The sequence below is a fragment of the Stenella coeruleoalba genome (genome assembly GCF_951394435.1).
Source record: "Stenella coeruleoalba genome assembly, chromosome: 7".
Classification (NCBI taxonomy): domain Eukaryota; kingdom Metazoa; phylum Chordata; class Mammalia; order Artiodactyla; family Delphinidae; genus Stenella; species Stenella coeruleoalba.
In genome coordinates, this window is record NC_137153.1 from 35,777,121 (window position 1) to 35,800,388 (window position 23,268).

Genomic DNA, 23,268 nt, shown 5'->3' on the forward strand with positions numbered 1-23,268 from the left:
TAGCGTTGAGACAGAGTTGTCTGGGAGAGTTCTCGCTGATTGATATTATGTGGGGCCAGGAAGTCTCTGGTGGTCCAGTATCCTGAATTTGGCTCTCTCACCTCAGAGGCTTGGGCCTGACACATAGGCCAGAGCACCAAGACCTTGTCAGCCATACGTCTCAGAAGAAAAGGGAGAAAAAAGGAAAGAAAAAAATAATTAAAAAATAAATAAAATTATGAAAGTAAAAAAAATTAAACAAATAAAAATGTAAAAGTAATTTTTAAAAAAAGAGAGCATCCACACCAATAAGCAAATCCACCAATGATAAGAAGCACTAAAATCTGTACTAATATATACGTAAAAATCAGAAAGAAGTCAGTCGCAGACAGCATACCCCAGTTGCACCCAAAGTCCACCGCCTCAATTTTGGGATGATTCGTTGTCTGTTCAGGTATTCCACAGATGCAGGGTACCTCAAGTTGATTGTGGGGATTTAATCCACTGCTCCTGAGGCTGCATGGAGAGATTTCCCTTTCTCTTCTTTGTTCGCACAGCTCCTGGGGCTCAGCTTTGGTTTTGGCCCCATGTCTGTGTGTAGGTTGCCCTAAGGCTTCTGTTCCCACGCAGACAGGGTGGGATTGAAGCAGCGGCTGATTAGGGAGCTCTGGCTCACTCATGCCGGGGGAGGGAGGGGTATGGTAGTTATAACTGGAATGCAGGGCGAGCCTGTGGTGGCAGAGGCCAGAGTGATGTTGCAACAGCCTGAGGTGTGCCGTGTGTTCTCCTGGGGAAGTTGTCCCTGGATCACAGGACCCTGGCAGTGGTGGGCTGCACAGGCTCTGGGTCGGGGTGGGGTGGGGGGGCATGTGGATAGTGACCCGTGCTTGCACACAGGATTCTTGGTGGCCTCAGCAGCAGCGTTAGCATTTCATGCCTGTCTCTGGGGTCCGAGCTGATATTTGTGGCTCGTGCCCATCTCTGGAGCTCGTTTAGGCGGTGCTCTGCCTACTGTGGGCAGACAGGGAAGGAATCCCCTCTCCTTGCGCACCCCGAAGCAATGGTCTCTTGCCTCTTAGTCAGTTCCAGACTTTCTTCTGGACTCCCTCACGGCTAGCTGTGGCGCACTAGCCCCCTTCAGGCTGTGTTCATGCAGCCAACCCCAGTCCTCTCCCTGGGGTGTGACCTCTGAAGCTCGAGCCTCAGCTCCCAGCCCCCACCCGCCCCGGTGGGTGAGCAGACATGCTTCAGGCTGGTGAGTGCTGGTCGGCACCAATCCTCTGTGTGGGTATCTCTCCGCTTTGCCCTCTGCACCCCTGTTGCTATGCTGTCTGTCCTTCTAGGCTCCGAAGCTTCCCCCCAGCCCACCCCCGTCTCCACCAGTGAAGTGGCTTCCCAGTGTGTGGAAACTTTTCCTCCTTCACAGCTCCCTCCCAGAGGTGCAGGTCCTGTCCCTATTCTTTTGTCTCTGTTTTTTCTTTTGCCCTACCCAGGTACGTGGGGAGTTTCTTGCCTTTTGGGAAGTCTGAGGTCTTCTGCCAGTGTTCAGTTGGTGTTCTGTAGGAGTTGTTTCATATGTAGATGTATTTTTGATGTATTTGTGGAGAGGAAGGTGATCTCCATGTCTTACTCGTCCAACATCTTGAAGGTCCCCCTCAATGTTTTGGTTTTTTAAACTCTACCACAGGCTTCTCTAAGTACATAGATTAAACTTCAAAATGTTCTGTGGGAGAATAGAAATGAGAAGTACAGGTCTAAATAACTGGGCTTTATTATTTTGAGACCTGAATTGTCAAGATTAAAACTATACATGATCAAGTTGTGATCTTTTTGTTTCAGTCCACTAATTTATCCATTGCTACTTGAGGCTTTCCTAGGTTTTGAAACATTGATCAGCAATTCAAGATCAGAAGTTTTCACAGGGCTGGGTTAGGCAGATGGTAACTTTTTAAATGGGGGCAGTGGAATTCTAATGGCTGCAATATTGTTCAGCAAAAAAACAAAACAAACAAAAAACCCCACAAAAAACAAAACCAAGAAAGTTTGTGTCATGACTTTGAAAAGCACTACCAACTTCCTAAGTATTTTCTATTCCAGTATTTTATTTTTCCTGTGAGATTGCCTTTTGCTCCTTCAGAGAGATTCCTTACCCTGGAGAGAGACAGCAGGTTCTCCTTACTCATGTTTCCTAAGCCACGGGGCTTCCTTACTTTTACATCTCTGCACTTGTCACATTTTTAAAAACTTTATCTACTTTCAACAAACTGAAATGATCAATTGCTCACTCTTTACTGTGTTACTTGCTGTATTATCTATTGCTGCCTTACAGATTACACCAACACTTAGTGACTTCAAACAACAATTAATGTTCTCTGAAACAGTTTCTGTGGGGAAGGTATTTGAGATTGGCTAACTTGGGGGGGTCTGCTTCTGGATCTGGCTGGGCTGCAGTCATCTGAAGGCTTGACTAGGGCTGGAGGGTCCACTGCTCAAATGGCCCATTCACATGCCCAGCAAGTTTGCACTGGTTGTTGGCAAGGAGCCTCAGTTCCTCACCACGTGGGCTGCGCTCACAAAACAAGAACCTGATTTTCTTGGAGTGAGGAGTCCTAAAGAAAGCAAGGCAAAAGCCACAACGTCCTTGTGATCTAGCTTCAGGTGTCACACTCTACCATTAATGCAGTATCCTATTGTTTACACAATGGTGACCTAGTCATTGAGGGTGGAAATACCAGAAGATGAGCATCGTTGGGGCTGTCTTGGAAGCTGGCTACCACAGCTATTTAGTATCTCTCTTGTTCATCTCTTGTTGTTTTCTATTTTTGGACAGCAATGTGCAGTTAGAGTGGCCATTCTATATATATAGCTTTTCATGAAAATACACTAAAAAAATTTGAGAAGCACATAGCTTCCAAGTTGTTGGGATCACACGGATACATCATAAAATCTCATTGATTTAGAGTTTACTAATTTGAGAACTAATATAGGAGCCATTTTAAGGATTCTTCTCAAGTAACAAATTTATAATAATTTTAATGGGGAAGGACTTTTGACTAGAGAAGATGAGTGGGTGTAAAATTAAGAATTATAGATTGTTAGCAAACATTTCTTTGATTGTTATATGTCTTAGTCCTTTTGGGCTGCTATAACAAAATACCAGAGGCTTATAAACAACAGAAGTTTCTCTCTCACAGTTCTGGAGCCTGGGAGTCCAAGATCAGGGTGACAGCATGGTCCAGTGAGGGCTGTCACATGGTGGAAGGGCCTAGGGATCTCTCTGGAGTCCCTTTTATAAGACACTAATCCCATTCACGAGGGTTTCACTCTAATGGCTGTCTCCCAAAGGCCCCATCTCCTACTACCATCACTTTGGGGAGGTTAGGATTTCAACATATGAATTTTGGATGGGACAGAAACATTTGGACCATAGCATGATGTAAAAAACTTATTCTGAATCTGTAAATTTCCTTCAGCTTATTACATTGTACCTAAAATCTCTACGTATAAGCATTCCCCAGTTGGGTTTAAAGGTTATGTTTTTTAAAAGTTCGTCACTAGGAATATAGGTTTTGTTTCTCCATAGGAAAAAATGTTACATTTTTCTTGGGTTCTTTGAACTGAATTTGTATTCCAAGGCTAACCCACAATTATTTAATGTATTAGAGACTATTTCTGTTTTGAAAGTTAGAAGGAAATAATACCATTGCAATTTTAGTAATTAAAGAAACCAAGAAACTGCAATCTTGAGTTGGAGGAATTATCTTTCACCTGGTGCTTAAGAAAAAGTTTATATAATTTGAGAGAATTTCGTATTAGAAATTTAGGGAAAATCTGAATGAGGTTTCTGGATTTCATTTAATTAATTTATTTAAGTTATGTATGTATATACGTACATCAGTGAATCAAATCCTATTCTTACCCTCATTGGCCTCAAGGTATTTTTTTATTTGGTTTTGTTTTGTGTTTTTGTTGTTGTTTTTTAGAGGAAATTTTTTGGAGGAGTCCTGCTAGGAAGACCTAAAATAGAATGGAGAAATGAAAAGGCTTTCCTAAAGTTATTCATTAAGTCTTAGAAGAGAAAGGAAGCAGGTTGGAGACTAGAAGAGAAGGAGTAAATGTAGAGAACAGGGCGGGGGGGCACTAGATTTAAAAGACTTTTTAGTTTTTCTTAAAGGAACTGTTATGCTCTTTTTCCAAATAAATAGTAAGACAATAGAAAGTCAATTGATAGATTGATCCTTAAAAGATCTAAATAAGTAATATATAGATAAATATAATGTTGAGTGCAATTATAGATGATTTTGATTAGTTAATTCATGATAAATTACAACCTTCTCTGAGTCAGTAATATTGTACTTTGAAAATTTGTTTGATACTAGGTAAGAAGGCATTCCTTTGTTCTTGGGATTGATTGTTCTTTGTGGGTTTGTATGCTGCTATAGATAAATGTTAGAAGATTCTGTATAGTTAATTATAGTTCTGTATTATTAGAGTAAATGGGATAAAATCATTTTCAGAAACAGGGTAAACATTTCCATTTATGAGTCTTAAAACAAAATTGGTAAAATGCCCTCTGGAAGCTGACTTGTTTTAAGATATATCCTTCTCTAAGTTTCAAAGATTCGTGCTGGATCTTTGATTTTTATAATTTTTCTTAATCCAATGATATATTTGTATTAACTTTTTATCAATTATTTTAAAATTTCCTATTGTAAGTAGATTTAAGTTCAATGAATTAAGGATCGAATCTGAGTCCATATAAAAGGTATTGGGTTGGCCAAAAAGTTCATTTGGTTGTTCCGTAAGATGGGATGGAAAAGCTGAATGAACTTTTTGGCCAACCCAATATGAACCCGGAGTTACAATGAAACATAAGACAGGGGTTCTTACTTCAGAATTTTGTTGAAGAAACAGCTCATTTATATAAATTTAAGTAATGGAGATTAAAAAGTTTGTAATTAAATTTTTTATTTATTTTTACTGGTCAAAATTTAAAGTGTATTTTCTCCCAAAGTAAGCTTAAGAATTGAATTGAATTTGGGTAATGATATGTGTGCCAAATCAAATGCTTGTGGCCTCTCTTCACCCCTTGCCTCCATGTATGGGTGGAAAATATCCGCCAGAAGATTCTGAGTTGGAAAAAGATGTGCCTTCGGATAGAGTGAGGGTCAGAAAGTCCGAGGCAAACTTAATTGGGGCTGGGGGATGACTTTTATTTAGGGGGATGACTTATTTAGAGGGATGCCAGTGGACATTCTCAAGCTCCAAGTTTCTAGAACAGGTTGCTTGTGAGGAAGAGGAGGGGGAGAAGAGAATGAGACCAGTAAAATACTTCTGCAATACTGGAAGTGAGAAGACAGTGGCACAACATCTATGAACTGTTGAGAGAAAAGGACTGCAGACCTGAAACCATATATACATAGTCCAGTGTCAGGGCAGAAAACAAGATACTTTGGAAATACAAAAAGGTCCACCAACTGTGGACCTCAAATGCTGAAGAATCCACTTGAAGTATTCTACCAGATTACAATATTGTACGTTGTTAAATCTAAATGGATGGAGTTAATAAAAATGTTTGTCCTGATTCTATGTTGCTCTCATCCTCCCCCCAGTCCCAGTCCCAGTCCATCCCCTATCCCCATCTCCCACACACTTCTTTACTATCATTTCGGTGTATTTTTAGAAAGGACATGAGGTCAAAGCATGTGCTCAGTCTAACATCTTGATTTAGAAAAATCTGTTCTTGAAATGCTCTACTTCTTACCACAAAAGGCTGTTGTAAAACGTTGCTGGTCAGGGCTCTGCAAGCAGCAGAAACCAGCTGTGACAGCAGATTTAAACAAAAGGGGAATTCACTGACTGGGTAGTGGGCAACTCATAGGATTCTTGGGAAGGCTAGAGAATCAGGCTCAGTTGATTGGCTAAAGATTGTACAAAGCTTACTTCTCAGTGACAGTACTATATCTTTATTTAGAAGTAAATTGTCTTTTTCTTCTCTCTTCAAATGTAGGTTATATATTTGGGGAAAACTCCAGAAGAAGCATATAGAATATTAATGTTTGGAGATACATCCTATATTCCTTTCAGGTAAATATAAGAATGTTATGGTAGATTTCATTTAATCAGGCCCTTGCCAGAAATATCTTGGTGTAGTTGTTTCTGAAAAAAGAAGACCTCATAAATAGTTATTTTGAGGTGGGTGCAAATAACACCATAGATCTAGGTTACTCAACAGTGATGCTATTGACATTTTGTCGGGGGGTGGTTGTCCTGTGTACTGCAGGATGTTTGACAGCATCACTGGCCTCTGCCCACTAGATGTCAGTAACACCTTCACCCCAGAAAATTAACTGTGAAAGCCAAAAATGTCTCCAGACATTGCCAGATGTCTGTGGTGGTGCTAGGGGTAGTGGTGGTGAATCGCTCCGACATGAGAAGTCAGAACCACTCTCACTGATGGAAACTGTGCTTTGTAATCAGATGAGAATCCTGGAGTTATAGTATGACAAACTACCGTTTTCCAGTACTGCGGAGTTTTGGTCCTGAGGAGTTAAGAAATAAGTTTTTCCCAATAATCAGGAGTTACTTCTGGGGCAGAAACGAACCCCCTTTTCCTAGGGACACAGCCAGCAGAAATAGTGGGTGAGGTTGCTAATATAGCACCACTACTTGAAAAACCAAAACGGCTGTGTCATAGAGGTGGTAGATAAGTAATGTCTTTATATAAGTTAATGACATCCTCATCCTTATGTCAAAGTTACCAGGTGATTGTGTTGAAGATACTTTGGAAAAAAAAAAACCCAAAAACTTGTGTTTTTTTTTCTTTTTTTAAAAATCAAATGAAGTTCTAAAAGTTGCTCTTCCTGTTTATCAAAACACTTGACTTAGCTGTATAATTAAATACTTGTATGGTGCTTAAGTATAATAAGTGTGTGAAGTGATTTTACTCATTGCATACTGTATTGAGAATTTCAAATATTGCATTATTCTTCCGCCTGCAAATTAGTTAAACTTAGTTTTAGAATTGTTGCATATACCTCAAATGCCTGATTTTGAAGACGTGGGCTTGCCTTTAAAGGGGAGGTTATGAACCTGACTTAATTGTGGACAAGTTTTGGGGTGAGCGTCCCTAACCTTATGCAGAATCTGTCTCCTTCGTAAATAACTCTGTAGGACTGTCCATGGATGTACTCCATGAATTCGAGATTTTTGTTAGGATAGTCTGCAGAGTTCAGTTATGTATTGCACTAAAGACTGCATGTATATTAGTGATTTAGCCAATTAGAAGAATTGCTTTGGACCATGTATCACTCTGCCTTTCTTCCTAGCTCAGAGATCATCTTAAGTATTCTTTGTGGTGGGTAGGAAGGGATGAAGGTTATTTTCTAAACTGGAGAGTGCTCCATTTTTCTTCTCAACTTATAACAGCAACCGTATACTTCCTTCAGAAGAAGTGATTGTGTTTGTGGTCCCTGAGTCATAGGCACATTGCTGTAGTGATAATTTTGTTCTGCAGAACTCTTCTTTTATAATAGTAATCCTTTATAATAGTGCCATTCTTAAAGTTTATAACGCAAGGTCCTGAAACAGGGATAAGCTTACACATTTCACATAATCTAAGTAAGGATCCATGAAGCATTGTTAATGTAAGAGAAGTTTTGTGTTAATTTAAATACAGGCATCAAAAATAGAATAAATGTTGTCTACTGCCGTACCCATGTTTAAATTCTTAAAGTTTGGCACTGAAAAATGTAGTTAGTTGCTTCTGGTTCCAGGAACAAAAATCATTAATTTTATAAAAAACAGGACTTAGCTAGAAGCAGTTCAGGTTTGTGAAATTTGAATCTCTTTAGTCATAGATGCCAGACATTTAATGATTCTCCAAGTGTGGCCTGTGAACTAGTGCCAGTCTGTGAACTTTTTGTTACCAGCTTGTGATAAGTACAGGAATTGCGAGTAAGATTTTACAGACTTTTTAGCAATTTAATAGACTATTTTTATGTCTGTGGAATCAAATAATAGAAGAATTTAAGCTTGTGTTTATGTGTTTTTTCCTTTCATTTTTCTAATAATTCATTTTTACTTACAAAATAAGATTATTGCATTATTGTGGGTATGTAATAGTACAAATATTATTGTATTTTACAAAAGTATCAGCCTTTGACAGATTTAAAAATCTGTGCTTCACCACATTTTACTGTTCTGAAGAACTTACTAATTGAGAGTTAGGCGGGTGGTCCAGTGGTTCCCTGGTGGTGCAGTGGTGAAGACTCCACACTCCCAATGCAGGGGGCCCAGGTTCAATCCCTGGTCAGGGAACTAGATCCTGCATGCCGCAACTAAAAGATCCTGTATGCCACAACTGAAGATCCTGCATGCCACAACAAGGATCCCGCGTGCTACAACTAAGACCGGGCACAGCCAAATAAATAAATAAATATTAAAAAAAAAAAAAGAAAGTAGGCAAATCAGGATTAATAAAACCTGATAATATTTTGACAGAAATTACACTATAGTCTTTTATCTTTGCCAATTCAAGAGCATAGAATAAATATAACTGCTAACAAGGGATTGTGCAAGAATAGTGTTCACTTGTCTTTAGTAACTCCTTTTAGGCTCCTAGCAATATTTAATTAGATGTAATTTAAGTTACATATAATTCTTCAACCACTGAGTTTTAAAAAACTATATATATATATGATTTGTTAATGAATTATATTAGATATTTCTCTACCTGTCTACCTGAAAAAACAGTATAAAATATAGTTCAACATTTTCTTGATACTTTTGGATCATTGTTACATGAAGAGCATATACTTCTGTTCTTTGGTATTACCTATAATACTCCTTGCTTCTTAATTGTTTTTTTGTGTGTGTGTTTTTTTGGGTTTTTTCGGGGGGAGGGCTCTGTTCTTTATTTTCTTGAGAGGTAGTATTGCAGAGCTGCTAATAGCTTGGCTATTGACATCAGACAGACGGGAGCTTGACTCTCCGTTCTGCCACTAATATCTCCATGGTTCTTTACAAATGTGAGCCTTGGTCTCTTAGTCTATAAGTGGGAATGATAGTAGGATCACCCTAATGAGGTGTGAGGATTAAGTAACATCCTGCTTATGAAACACTCGGTGCCTGACCCTTAGATAACATTTGTTAAACATTCATGTTTTTTTCCTTTTAAAAACCATGTATAACTTAGACGCAATTAAAAACTCTAACTCCTATGTGTACAGAACAATAAACTCCTACATATTTACATGTAACTACCATCCAGTTCAAGATACAGAAAATTGTCAGCCTCCGTGAAGATTCTCTTCTACCCCCTTTCTAAAAGTTTTTCTTATCTTTTAATGTCATATAAATGGAATCATACAGTATACATTTTTGGAGAGCTGGGATCTAGTGTTTTAAATATATAATGTCTGTGAGATTTATCCATGTGATGGCAGGTGTTAGTATCAATAGTTTGTCCTATTTTTTATTGCTTTTGTAGCATTCCATTCTATGAATATACCACAGTTTATTTGTCCATTATCCTTTTGATGGACACTTGGGTTATTTGTAGTTTTAGGCTGTTATGAATGCAAGCTGCTCTGAAAACTGTTATTTTTTTTAAACTAGTATTTGACATTGTTTTGCAGTTTCTAAGCAGTATTCCTTTATTGATTCTCATCTGCTTTTCCAAGTTTGTTAAATGATCTGTGACAAGGTTTTCCCCCTCACAAAGGCTTATATCCAGATTCATAGCTGCTATTTTGAAGAAGTCTGATTGCTTGGGTGGGAGGAAGGAGGTGTGGATGTGTTTAAAGTTGGAGGTGTTAATGAAATAAACATGAGTGAATAAAGAAAGATTCTTGTCTCTTCAGATAATGTGGCAAAACTTTATCCAAGCTCAGATCAAAGCTTGACTAGAGCAGGGCTTGGCCCACAGTAGGTTTATTCCAAGTTATGCATTGAATAAATGCATCGAGTTGTCACAAAAACTGAATCAACATGGCTTTAACTTGATTGGAAAAGAATTATCATAGGTTAAGAAGATAATAATCATAGCTAACTGAGGAGACGTGGTGAAAACATTGGGATGCAATTTGAGAGTTCATCGTCTTTCCACTGATCATTTTGACTTAGACTAAACTACTTCATTTTCCTACCTTAGCTTCTTTATCTTAGAAACCTTCCTTATTGCATGAAACAGTTACTTGTACAAAACATTATTTGTGATGATCCTGTAAGTCAGTGGTTCTTAAACTTGAACGTGTATCACAAGAACCTGGAGGACCCAGCCCCACCCCTAGAACTGGTCTGGGTTGGAGCTTGAGAATTAGCATTTCCAGCAAGTGGGGTGCATGTTGGTGCTTCTTGCCCAGGGAGTATATTCTGAGAAGTAATGGTGCAGGTCATTTTATTTTCCTCCTTCCTGAATACTGCCAGTAAGCTATTGGTAAAAATCATTTTCTCGGTTGCATTGAGACCTTTCCTAGCTTTTGGAAGAGCAGCATTTAAATTCAAAAGCTTACAGAACAAAAATGGCACGTTGTAAGGCCTTGCGTCCAGTCCTCATGAAGCCTAGCATATACTAAAGTAAATCTAACCAATTCAGACAGTAATGTCTAAAAGTGTCTTAGCTAAAAAGGATGCCCTTTTCTTTGATGTTAATGTTGCTATAATAATCTATATTCTTAAAGTTTGTACAAGAACTAAACATTTTAAACATGCCTTAATTTTTCAGGTAAGTGAATTACAATGTGAAAGCCCAACCACGGCGGGCAATTAATTATGGCTCCAGTAGCAGCCTGGTTCCACATAGGGACCAAATGAGTACCATTCTGATAGGCACAGTTGCTTGGCATGCCTAGAATGATCATAATAAAATTCATTTTTATCTTGCCTAATTCTTAAAATTTTCACTTTGTAATGAAATGACTCAAGTTAGCCAAAAAGGAGAAGCAGGTGGGAATGGAGGAGTACCTTATTTTTCTGGACAAAATCTTAACTGACATAAGACATTTGTAGTAAGATTACTAACAGGTGTTGATGCAGTGTTGGGTGGGGCTGTCTAACTTAATTTTAAGCACTTCTCCAATGTAGAGTGATTCTCCTGACAGTAGTTGACTCCTTAGTTTCTGTGGTTTTATTGGTACTGTTGTCCTTTAAGAACCAGAAAGAAGTTATCCAGTTAAATTGTTAAAAAGTATAAGAGCATAATGAGAGGAGCAAAATGCTTTTTAGCTTGCACCTATTATTTCAAATATTATCTTGCTTTCCAAATTTTTTTTTGCTACGTGGATGGAGATAAACACACACACACATGCACACACAACATGCATATACAGAATCAAAAAGCAGTCTTTCCTGCTAACAGTTTGACACAGTATTCTCCAGTTGGAAGAAAAAGATCAAATGCCTTTCCCTTTTGAGGGGAGGAGTACATACTATTGAGAAGTTGAACTCAAGAAGGAACTTTTGAAGCTCAACTATTAAAGCCAAAAACAGTCTAGACAGATCATTTGAAATTTAAGATGTGGTCATTATTGATCCACATCTGTAAAACAGTATCTACTGGAATAGGTAGAAATTACAATGAACTGTATAACAGTGACTTATCCTTTATTTAAAAACCAAAAGGCAAGAATCCTTTTTTTTTTTGAGACTGATTCTGTGTTTGATTTTAAATTCTAATCAACTTTGTCTTGAGATAAGTGTACAGCAGAAAATTAAATTAACTGAGCTATGTATTTCAATACTTTTGGAATTTCAGAGATGCTGCCTATGGGAGTTGCAATTTCTACATTACACTTCTTGACTGTTTTTATGCAGTAAAGAAGGTAAGTGACTCGTAGGATACACCCAGTGTTGTGCTGGAGAACTGAAGTACAGTGCAAGGAAGACAGGCCTTCTTCCTCAAAGATCTTCCAAGATGTATATGATGTGAGAGGTATCCCATTTCCCTGCCAACATTAGAATGACACTAAACTAGAAAACAGATTATTCTGAATCTGAGTGCTTCTGTGCACGAGTTGGGGGAAAAGCCACTTGAACACAGGGAACAATAAGAAACAGTTTTGTAATTAGCTTCTAAATTCAGAATTCGTTTTGAATGTGTTATGATTTCAAAGAAAAACAAGAAGTAAATAGATTACTGGTTTCTAAGTTCTCTTTGATTTATGTATTTTATGGGTCTGATTCCCATCGATTCTGTTTACAACAGACATTTCTATAACACAGTAACTGTCAAATACTTTGTTTTTGTATCTTCAAGCATTCAATTTCTAGTTCAACAGAAGTATTTGAGTAGCCCATTAGTTTGTTACTAGGTTTTATATAATACTAAGTATAGGTCACTACTGCTTTGTCAAAGCTATTTAAAAATAACTCCTGTGTTTTGTAACCAGGGCTACTTGCTGTCTTTGACTCCAGGGGACAACCGTCATACCACGTTCTAAATAAACAGGGTCCCCTGGAGTCATGTGATGCAGCAGACCCTGGTTATAACACTCACTCCCTTAGGTATATTTCTTGAACATCAGGGCCGTGCAAGAAACTAGAATTGTCAGTCAGTAGCCCTTGGATCAAATAAGCCTTCGAAAACATCTCAAGTTTGTGTGACTTGTATTTTCAGAGGCACAAGGAACCCAGGTTTACTTTCTTGTATAATGGAACATGGTGGCTTTCTGAGAATTTTGACAGAAATTTTAGGGGTTAAACTGAGAGACTTAATTAGTACAACTTCAGAGATTAATTATTATATCTTTTTTCCTATATAAGGCAATGAGGATGGACCTTAATTTTGGGACTGAGCCCAGCAACTCTGTGGTGTATGGAGCTGATGGAGGTAGTTGCTGCAGGCTCTGAGACAGCTCCATGAGGCCACAGTTTAGGCAGGTCATGGGCAGAGGAGGTGATCAGGAGATGGGGAGACAGTAGGTATAGATGACCCCTTCTAGTTACAGTTACAGTCCTTGCCAGATGGACCCCAGGGAACTGCTGACGTAGCCAGGCATCCTTGTCCTTGACCCTAGGGCTCCCTTCTCTCTGCTCCCAGCACCTTTAAAAAAAAAGAAAGAAAAGAAGAAGAAGAAACACTTATGAGGGCCTTGGAGATGGTCTACTATAACATTGGCTTTGTTTTTATCAGATGTTATATCCAAAGTTTAATTAGCTATAACTATAGATCAAAGATTGCTTTTTTCATGCTACATTTAATTTTATTCAAGAGACAACAGCTTCTGATTTTACATTTAAACATTTTCTGTTTGTGACTGATTTTGAATATTATTGTATATTTGAAATTTTTATGAATGTATCAATAATTATGTCTTGATTTTAGTAGTGCTTTTTTTTAAGTGCTACTTCTAATAGGGTCTCCTTATGAAATTCAAATAATAGAAATTCCCTGCAAACTGATACATTTTATGGTATCATTCTGTTATTTTATTGTGTCACTCTGTTGTTGTATTATTATGTATCATTCTAGTCCAAATATGACATATATTGGGTACTCCAAATTCAAAGAAATAAAATTCATCGTGGATTTGGTCTTGGAGTTAGGACTTAAGCCACTATATTTTATAAAATGAGGGTTTTTTTGTTTGGTGTTATAGCCTTCTTATTTCTCATTCATATTTCAGTAGTTTACATTTTGCACACTGGGTTTGCAGAATCACCCCTTTTGAACCAAGAATACCTTCTTGATCAAGAATTGTTGCTTACATACTGTCTGGCTCAGTAAGCTGGGAGAACAGTTGTCAGAGGCTGCCAGCTTGTCCTTGTCTCAGAAAATAGATATTGTGCTTATTTTGCTTAGCATGATGCTCTGCCCATTGCAACTCAGAGTGAGGCTACAGAGTAGAAGAGAAAATTCATATATTTTTCCTTATTGAAACAAAGGGTTTTTCCCTCAAAATTTTGCATTTTAGTGTTGATCTCTGGGCTGTCTTTAGTATAGGGAACATTAATCTTTTAATTCAAGACTGTTCAGAATTTGAAAGTGAAGATGTTTATGAAATATGTGGGATTTGTTTGATATAAACTAACCCATGGTTTCTTTCCTTTATATTATTTATTTAGCAACTATTGGGTTATGCATTATATTTGAAGCCTGAATGATGTTGATCTAATAAACGAGTAGGATTACTTTGAAGGCTTGATTATTTAGATCTTGCATGGATAGGATGACTGATGAAGGAAAATAAAAAATAAAATTTCATTAAAATAAATACTGTTATAACTAATTTTCCTGATAATGGAAGCATTTAAAAGACATAGCCCACCTCCTTTGAAAACTACTCAATGGAACATAATCTAAATATAAGAATGTTTTTCTGGGGTGCCTCCTGATACTTATTATTAAGAAATTGGATTGGAAACTGTTTCCTTATTTGCATCTTTGTTATTAAAAGCTTTCCTTTGGATTTTAGGCAATGCAGTATGGCTTCCTTAATTTCAACTCATTTAACCTCGATGAATATGAATACTATGAAGTAAGTTTTCAAAGATATTGTTTTTAACTCTTTTATGCATGTTTTACTTCCAGAAGTAGTATTCTTATTTTTTGAAAAATCAAACAATTTAGATGTGTGTAGAGTGAAAAAAACTCGTCTTTTTTTCTCTTATTCCTATTTCTGCAGTCCTAGTTCATATTGATTTTTGCATTTGATACATCTTTCCAGAGTGAATGAGTGTGCTCTGGCATTTTTCTTTAATTTTTAGTTTAAATTTTTTTTATTATTGATGACTTTCATACAGTGATTAAATGAGATAATGTTTGTTAAACCCTTAGCATAGGAGCTGATGAAATGAATAGCCATTATACATCTAATTAACTCTGGAAAATATTTGTTTTTGTCAGAACCTATTGTTTCTGTGAAGTCAAGACACCTTTGGATGCAAATTACAAAAAGTAAACACAAATGGCTTAAATAAAGTGGGGAAAATTTATTGATTTACGTAAATAAAAAGTCCAGGAGCTAGTGTAACTTCACTCATGACCAGATTCAGGTACTCAAGCACTTACCAGAAATTGGGCTGAAGCTAGCTTTGTTCCAAGGTCAGTTCTCCCCAGTTGGGATAAAGATGGCTACCAACAGCTTTGACTTACCCGTTTGATTTACCCAACTCATTGGAAAAGAAAATTCATAGCTCCAGCAGAAGACTCTCGAACTCCTCTCCTTGGCCTGGCTTAGATCATGTCTCTAGCCCCGAACTAGATTGTGTTTTTGGTGAGTGTGGGGGATGAGTAGGTATAGAATACTTTGGCCATCACAGCAGTGGAATCGGGTCAGCCCTATCAAATCATACAGACCAAGAAAGGTGGGGTGGGGGGGGCACAGAGAGGAGAGAATCCAGGCAGGCAAAACCACAGGTGTCCTCTATGTTTTTTAAAGTAGTGTATTTTTTTTTAATGTGTAATTTGATTCTACCATTCTACCTTCCAAGTAGATAATGAGTAAGATGTTATGCTAAAGGTCTTTTCCAGCCAAGAATACTTGTGGAGTCTTGTTTTTTTTTATCCTGCTATAGTTATCTTGAGCAGACAGTCTCACTAATATTGGAATGATTCCACAGACGGCACTTTATTCAGCAGTATCTTGAATCCTCAGATAACTGTTCTTTCACAATCAATTTTTAAAATAACTATTATTTTAAACTCCTAAGTATAACTGAACTATTTTATTGATAAATTGGGTTCATAGTTACTACTAGTCATTACTGTGATGTACCAAACATATAAAAGCATATTGTGTGATTCATTAGGCCAACCCTGCCTTTACTTCTCTGTAATAGCAGTACATTTATAAAGTACGATACACATCAATATTTATTTACCATCTTAACTACTGAATATAATTGAATTATTAACACCATTTTTTGTGCTTCTCCTTATAAAATTAAACATTTAAAATAAAATATACTTTCTCTTTTTAGATAAGCAAAACTAAGAAAAACACCAGTTGCTATTCCTTCAGTGTAGCACAGTGATGCCTTTATGTGTTTTTTACTAAGGAGTAATATAGGTGCTCATTAGCTTCCCTCTCGCTAATGCGGAAATTGCAGCATTGCGGGAGAGTAGCAGGGTCACCCACAAATGACTTTTACTTTCAGTGAAACTGCATTGAGACACAGGGTAGCTACAGACCACCATGGTAGCTTTGTTTAGTCTCTATAAGTATTTTTAGAAATTTTGGATTAGTATTTTTCATTGAATCCACGATGCCCATTTTATCCTTTTTTGAATAGGAATTCTCTGAATTCAGGATATATCTTACAATCTATGATGCCTGTGATTCAATGAAATCTATCACACATTTCTCATTAAAATCTCCAAACTTCTGGTTTTACTTCAAAATCAGAACATGTGGCAACAGTAGTCCTCATTCCTGCTTACATCTTTTAGCATGGAATGAACTCATCCATTCCCTTGGCTGATAATTAAGTCAAATAAATCAGTTTTGGGTTACTTGCTTGGCCTATAGATCTTAAGGGAACTCTTGATTTATTTCTTACCTGTTCTTAGGTACACGTATACATACACATACATTGATCTTGTTTTGGTCTTCCCTATGCAGAAAGCAGAAAATGGAGATTTAAATTGGATAATACCAGACCGATTTCTTGCCTTCTGTGGACCTCATTCAAGAACCAGACTTGAAAGTGGTATGCAAATACATGGGACCAGCATAGTTTTGTTATTAAAAGTATCCATCCAGTATTTTCTTTTAAAAGAGGCCAAAGCTCGACTGTCTTAATTAAGTGTACTTGGACATTTTAGCACATCATTCTGCCTGGATTTTAACTTTTTAAATTTATTTTTTTCACAGTTATAATCAAACTGGTATTCAATCCCCAGTCCAGATACTGTTTCCACCCAGTTACAAGTGAAATTGTTATCCATTGTTTTCTTTCTGCATTTTACAGCATCTGGTGAATTTCTTTATGTAGGTTACCACCAACATTCTCCTGAGGCTTATATTCCGTATTTTAAGAATCACAACGTTACTACCATTATTCGTCTGAATAAAAGGATGTATGATGCCAAACGCTTTACGAACGCTGGTTTCGATCACTATGATCTTTTCTTTGCGGATGGCAGCACGCCTACTGATGCCATTGTTAAAGAATTTCTGGATGTTTGTGAAAATGCAGAGGGTGCCATTGCAGTACACTGTAAAGGTATGTTTCTAGTGTTGGTTAAGAAATGGTGGACGTGAATGTATATGTGTGTAGAAACATACCATACTCGTTTAGATTATATGCAAGGACACATGAAGATGCCTTTGTTTTTTATAGAGTGCTTTTTTTTCCTTTTGTGATTTACTTTTTTTTCTTAAAACCACTTTATGGAGGTATGACTGGCATAAAAAGGCTGTACATATAAAGAATGCTTTTAAAACCCTAATTTCATATGGAAAGTTTAGTAAATTAAGTTGTATTCATGGGTAATACTACAAAGGCTTATCACATTCATTTATTCATCAAATATCTATTCAGTGCCTACTTTGGTAGGTTCTGGCATATGTCAGTGAGCAGAGCAGACTCCAAGAGCTTATCTTTTGGACTTTATATTCTAACAAGTTGCTAGGCTTTCAGCAGCTAGAACAGTGCTTGGCACTTAATAAATATTTATTGAATGAATGTGTAATAACACATTGTATGAATATACTAGGATTTATTTAACTTTTCTCCTTTTGTTAGTTAACTAAGAAGGCAAGGGATACATTTTTGTTAAGAAAAATCCAACACTGGGGAGAAGAAAAACTAAACAGCAAACCTGGGGAATATCAGAAATCTAATCCTGAGAGTTCACACATTTATAAGATTCAAATGTCCAGTTTTCACCAAAAAATCTCAAGGAATACAAAGAAACAGGAAAGGATAGCTCATTCAAAGGAAAAAACTGAATCAACAGAAACTGTCCCAAAGAAAGACCAGATGGTAGACTTACTAGACAAAGACGTTAAAACAACTGTCTTTTGTTGTTGTTGTTCACCACATGGCATGCAAGGATCCCTGATCAGGGATTGAACCTGTGCCCCCTGCAGTGGAAGCTGATCTCTGCATCACCCTCAGGGTCATACTAACCTTCTTTTGAAGGATGAGCCATGTTTGCAACCAGTTACCTCTGTTGTCCAGTCCTATAGGATCCCTGAAACGTAAAAGCCTTCCTTTATTTCATCCTGTTTCTGTCCCCTTTAGTCCAAACTGGCAGTCTTCCAGTGTAATCCCATCAGTATTTTTAGCTTGTGCCTAGATGGCTGATTAAATCCATGGGTAATATCTTTATGGAGCTGATTTTTCAGTCATACCCTTGGCATCCAGAACACAGTTTCTCACTTTTTTCAAAATGAATAGGCCTAAAATTTTTTAAGTGTTTAGTTTCTCGTTCCTTTTTGCTTAACAATTACTTCTTCAATTCATCTCTCTCGTCTCACATCAGTCAGGAGAAACCAGGCTGCACCTTTAACACTTTGCTTATGAATTTAAATCTCCTTTGCTAATTATCCAAGGTTGTCATGCAGAAGTTCTACCTTCCACAAAGCACTAGAACACAATTCAGCCAGGTTTTTTTGGCCACTTTCTAACAAGGATTGCCTTTCTTCCAGTTTCCATGTGAGTCCACTGGAATCACCATTAACGTCTGTATTCCTCCTACTAACAGCCCCTTCAAGGCAATCTAGGTTTTTTCTCTTTTTTTTTTTATTTAACATCTTTATTGGAGTATAATTGCTTTATAATGGTGTATTTATCTAGGTTTTTTCTAACATGTGCCTTAAAACTCTCCCAGCCTTTAGAATTCCAATGCCAAAGTCACTTCCACATTTTTACATAATGTTTCAGTAGCATGCCACTTCACAAAATCTGTATTAGTGGGATTTTTCCAGAGAAACAACTAGTAGGATGTATATATAGAGAGAAGGAGATTTATTATAAGGAATTGGCTTATGTGACTGTATAGGCTGGTGAGCATAAAACCTGCAGTGTGGACTGGCAGGCTGGAGACCCAGGAGAGCCAATGGTGCAGTTGAAGTCCAAAGGCTGTCTGGTAGAATATTCCCTCTAACTCTGGGAGGCAAGTATTTTTGTTCTGTTCAGACTGCCAACTGATTGGATGAGGCCCACACACATTACGGAGGGCAGTTGGCTTACTCAAAGTCTACCAATTTCATCCAAATACACCTGCCAGGTTGACACATAAAATTAACCATCACAGGAGGTAATGATACTAGTCTAGACGAGAGTAAAGGAAGACAGCAGGAACAGAGTGGGGAAAAAAGTCCACGTGCAAATAGGTATAAAAGTAAGAGTAGAAAAAACAGTTGGATGAGGGAGAAAGTACAAGATGTTAAGCCTGTATTTTTGGAAAGATGGTGGTTCCATTAACTGAAAACCCAGAGTATAAAACACTGCACTTACTGAGAATCATCGCTTAGAAAGTGATTTTCAATCTTGGCTAAACGTAGAATCATGTGAGGGATTTTAGGAATCTCCGTGTCCAGGCTGCATCACATACCAGTTAAAACTCTCCAGTTGGGCTTCCCTGGTGGCACAGTGGTTAAGAATCCGCCTGCCAATGCAGGGGACACGGGTTCAAGCCCTCGTCCGGGAAGACCCCACATGCTGCGGAGCAACTAAGCCTGTGTGCCACAACTACTGAGTCTGTGCTCCAGAGCCCGCGAGCCACTACTCCTGAAGCCCTGGCGACTAGAGCCCGTGCTCTGCAACAAGAGAAGCCACCGCAGTGAGAAGCCCTTGCACTGCAACGAAGAGTAGCCCCCGCTCACCACAACTAGAGAAAGCCCGCACACAGTAACAAAGACCCAATGCAGCCTAAAATAAATAAATAATAATAAAAACAAACAAAAAACTCTCCAGTTGATTGTACTGTGCATCAAAACATGAGAACCACTGTTGAGGGGAGCAGAATCATGGAAAGCTTTTTTAAAAAAATCCTACCTGCCCAACAAAATTCTGGAGCACATGACACCAGGTCTCATTGGTTTGTTTCTTTTCCTAGCTGGCCTTGGACGAACAGGCACTTTGATAGCCTGCTACATCATGAAGCATTACAGGATGACAGCAACCGAGGCCATTGCTTGGGTCAGAATCTGCAGACCTGGCTCAGTGATTGGACCTCAGCAACAATTTTTGATGATGTAAGTGGATGGAGAGCTTTTGTAATTCCTCAGGAACGCACGGGTCTGGAAAGTGATGGGAAGTAGAATTTTCCTTAGGCTCCAGTAACAGCAGATAGTCTAGTAGGAGAAAGTTGTTTGTATGTATCTTTCCGGAAGGCTGTATTTTGATCTTGTTACTTAAATACTGTAGGAAACAGGCAAGCCTCTGGTTGGAAGGTGACTATTTTCGTCAAAAGTTAAAGGGTCAGGAGAATGGAAGACACAGAGCAGCTGTCTCAAAACTCCTCTTGGCTGTTGATGACATTTCAATCAATGGGGTCGAGAATGAAGACAAGCAAGAACATGAACTGGTAATCGAACCACCCCCATCACACTGTTGTCATTGCTTTAGATGCTGCTGAGAACTTTTTAGGGCATGGAGAAAATTGTAGATACAAATAATAAAGCACATTTTGAGGGATTATCATCACACATTTTTTGTACTTATTGCCCTCTCTAGAAACTTTTTAGTCAAAATAGTTAAAACAAGGTTATGTGTCCTTAAAACTAAAGTTTATTTTTTTGTTTACTCACAAGGCACTGGTGATAAAAAGAGGTATGTGAAATACACTCTTTAGATGGACCTCGTGACACCCGTTTCCCCCATTTTTTTCCTATTTCATGGTAGCTGATTTAGGGAACCCATTGTTCTCAGATGGGAACTTTAAAGAACCAAGAGTTTAGGGGGTAGCAGTACTATATTAAGTGGTGGTAAGTAGATTGTGGAATTTAAAAGAGAGTGTTTTCAATACTGAAAACCCATTATGCCTCTTCACTGTCAAAATGTTTTATAACAAGAGTGCTATTGGGTTCTTTGTCTATGAAAGTCAACTTTTGGTTGTCTTGAATTGTGTCCTGTCCCTTTATTTTGAAAGCAGCAAAATATTTTAGAGTTCATCAGAACGTTGAAGTATATTTATGTGTGTCTGTGTATGATCTGTATGGGTAAATGTAGCTGCTATGCTTCGCTGCATTAACAAGTACAGCTTAAATCATTAGCTCAGTGTTTTTCTACTTACACAGTACAGTGATGATGACGAAATCAATGCAGTGACACAAGGTGATAGACTTCGGGCCCTGAAAAGCAGAAGACAATCAAAAACAAACGCTATTCCCCTCACGTGAGTCTGATTTCCTTCGTGTGGTTGTAGTTATTTAATTTGTGTATGTATAAGGTCCTTCATGAGCAATTTTTCCTGTACATTTTCTCCATGGTTGCATGCCCATTATGCCACTTTGAAATGAATATCTACTTTATTTAAAATCTAAGGGTGTTGCCTAAGAAGCTCTTAACTATCCTTTGTTTATCTCTGTCTTGTGTTGCAACCTCGCTAGCTCGTATAGATAGGAAAGCACTATGCCGAGTGATTTTTCTCCATGGATAATAACTGTCGGCTAAAAAAATATTCACAGCCTAAAAGTTGAGAGTTATGTTTCATTTGGAGGAAATTTTTAGAACTTGAAGAAGCCTGGCAGGCAGCAATCTCAAGTTACCCTGAAAGAACTGCTCCAAGGAGGCGAGGAGGGAGCCAGGATATATAGGAGTTTTGCAGCAAAGGTAGTCTGAATGTCAAAAGATTACTGTTAATAAGAGAAAACAGATATCCCAAGTCAAGGAATTTAGCGCTTTTCTATGTATGGGAAGATGCAAGAGTCTGGGCTCACTGAAATCCTTCCTTTGATATGCACCTCAGCTCTCTGGGGCCAGTATCCATGCTGAGTTTCCTCAGGGCTCACCATGGGGAGTGGGAGTGGCTGCAGTCTGATGGTTGCTAGATGGCAGGTGTTCCTTCCTTCCTGAGTTCCCTCAGGGCTCACCAGCTCATTGTTGGCTTGTGGCTATAATCACTGATGACCGTGACATCCTTTGTTTACTGATATGACACACAGTATTCCATTTCTCATAAACATGTTACATCCTCAAGAGAGTAACAGAAGATATAAACTGTAGAATAACTAGATTTGTCCAGAGTTATTAAAATTGTTAATTTCTTTAAATTTACTACCGTATTACACATAATTTGTTTTGATATGGTAAACTTTAATTAGTGGTGACACGGGGGCTTAATGTCGTTATTTTAAGTCAACAATGAATTGATTAAACTATATTTTTGTATTAATTTTTCGTTGGAGGAATTTTTCAAGTTACAGAAGCAGGTTTAGTATGGAGTTAGGAAGTTTTATAGTTATTGGGTTGTGTGTGTGTCCACTTATACTTGCTTCTGTAAGTGTTAGTTGGGATTCAATCTCATGGAATGTACAGGATTGTTAGAAAGATATGTAGAATCAAAAACTTGACCATTGTACTTTTTTGGGGGGGGGGGCGCTGGTACACAGGCCTCTCACTGTTGTGGCCTCTCCCATTGCGGAGCACAGGCTCCGGACATGCAGGCTCAGCGGCCATGGCTCACGGGCCCAGCCGCTCTGCGGCATGTGGGATCTTCCCGGACCGGGGCACGAACCCGTGTCCCCTGCATCGGCAGGCGGACTCTCAACCACTGCGCCACCAGGGAAGCCCTCTAGGGTATTCTTTAGTAGATGCTCCCACCTATACCAATGGATTCTTTCCTTCTAGTACCTTTCATTGTGGGGTGGGTGTCAAATTTTGCACCGCCCCCCTTTTTTGGTGATGGAGATAGGTCATCTTAGTATTCAGTAAGCATCTTGTAATATGGCAAGGAACTATGACATAGTAAATGGTTATGACAGAGAAGAACAGGCCTTTTTAATTAAAAGTAGTTCTTCACTGGTATCTTCTCATAATCTTAAAATCCAAAGTAGAATTACACTTAAGGGATGTGTCATCATGGGCCACTACCTTGGGAGATTGTTAAAAGACCCAAAGTAAAGGAATGAGTTTTCCAAAATAAAATGCCATGTGAATGAAAGGCATCAGTATTGATATAGGCATTAATTAAGCATTCTCTTTGCTGTTTAGTTGTGCATTCAATCAACTAGAATGCTTTAAATAATTTATTTAATTCCAAATGCCATTTTGTTTTTAATTTCATTATAAGTCTTCATTTAAGGTCTTAATGTTCTTTTTTTTTTTAGTTACTATTTTTTAAATTAGTTTATTTTTAATTTATTTTATCTTTGGCCGTGTTGGGTCTTCATTGTT

General features: G+C 38.0%; 1 protein-coding gene across 8 annotated transcripts in view; it reads left to right on the plus strand.

Moving 5' to 3' along the window:
• The window catches only part of CDC14B (cell division cycle 14B), a 100,489-nt gene that overhangs the window by 60,905 nt on the left and 16,316 nt on the right, over window positions 1-23,268 (plus strand). For all 8 annotated transcript variants that reach the window (XM_079926140.1, XM_079926136.1, XM_079926142.1 and 5 more), the window contains exons 5-12: window positions 5,990-6,066; window positions 11,735-11,801; window positions 14,394-14,456; window positions 16,542-16,629; window positions 16,915-17,145; window positions 19,988-20,126; window positions 20,299-20,458; window positions 21,171-21,268. In XM_079926140.1, the coding sequence (XP_079782266.1) occupies window positions 5,990-6,066; window positions 11,735-11,801; window positions 14,394-14,456; window positions 16,542-16,629; window positions 16,915-17,145; window positions 19,988-20,126; window positions 20,299-20,458; window positions 21,171-21,268 (923 nt within the window). The remainder of the gene's footprint in view (window positions 1-5,989; window positions 6,067-11,734; window positions 11,802-14,393; window positions 14,457-16,541; window positions 16,630-16,914; window positions 17,146-19,987; window positions 20,127-20,298; window positions 20,459-21,170; window positions 21,269-23,268) is intronic.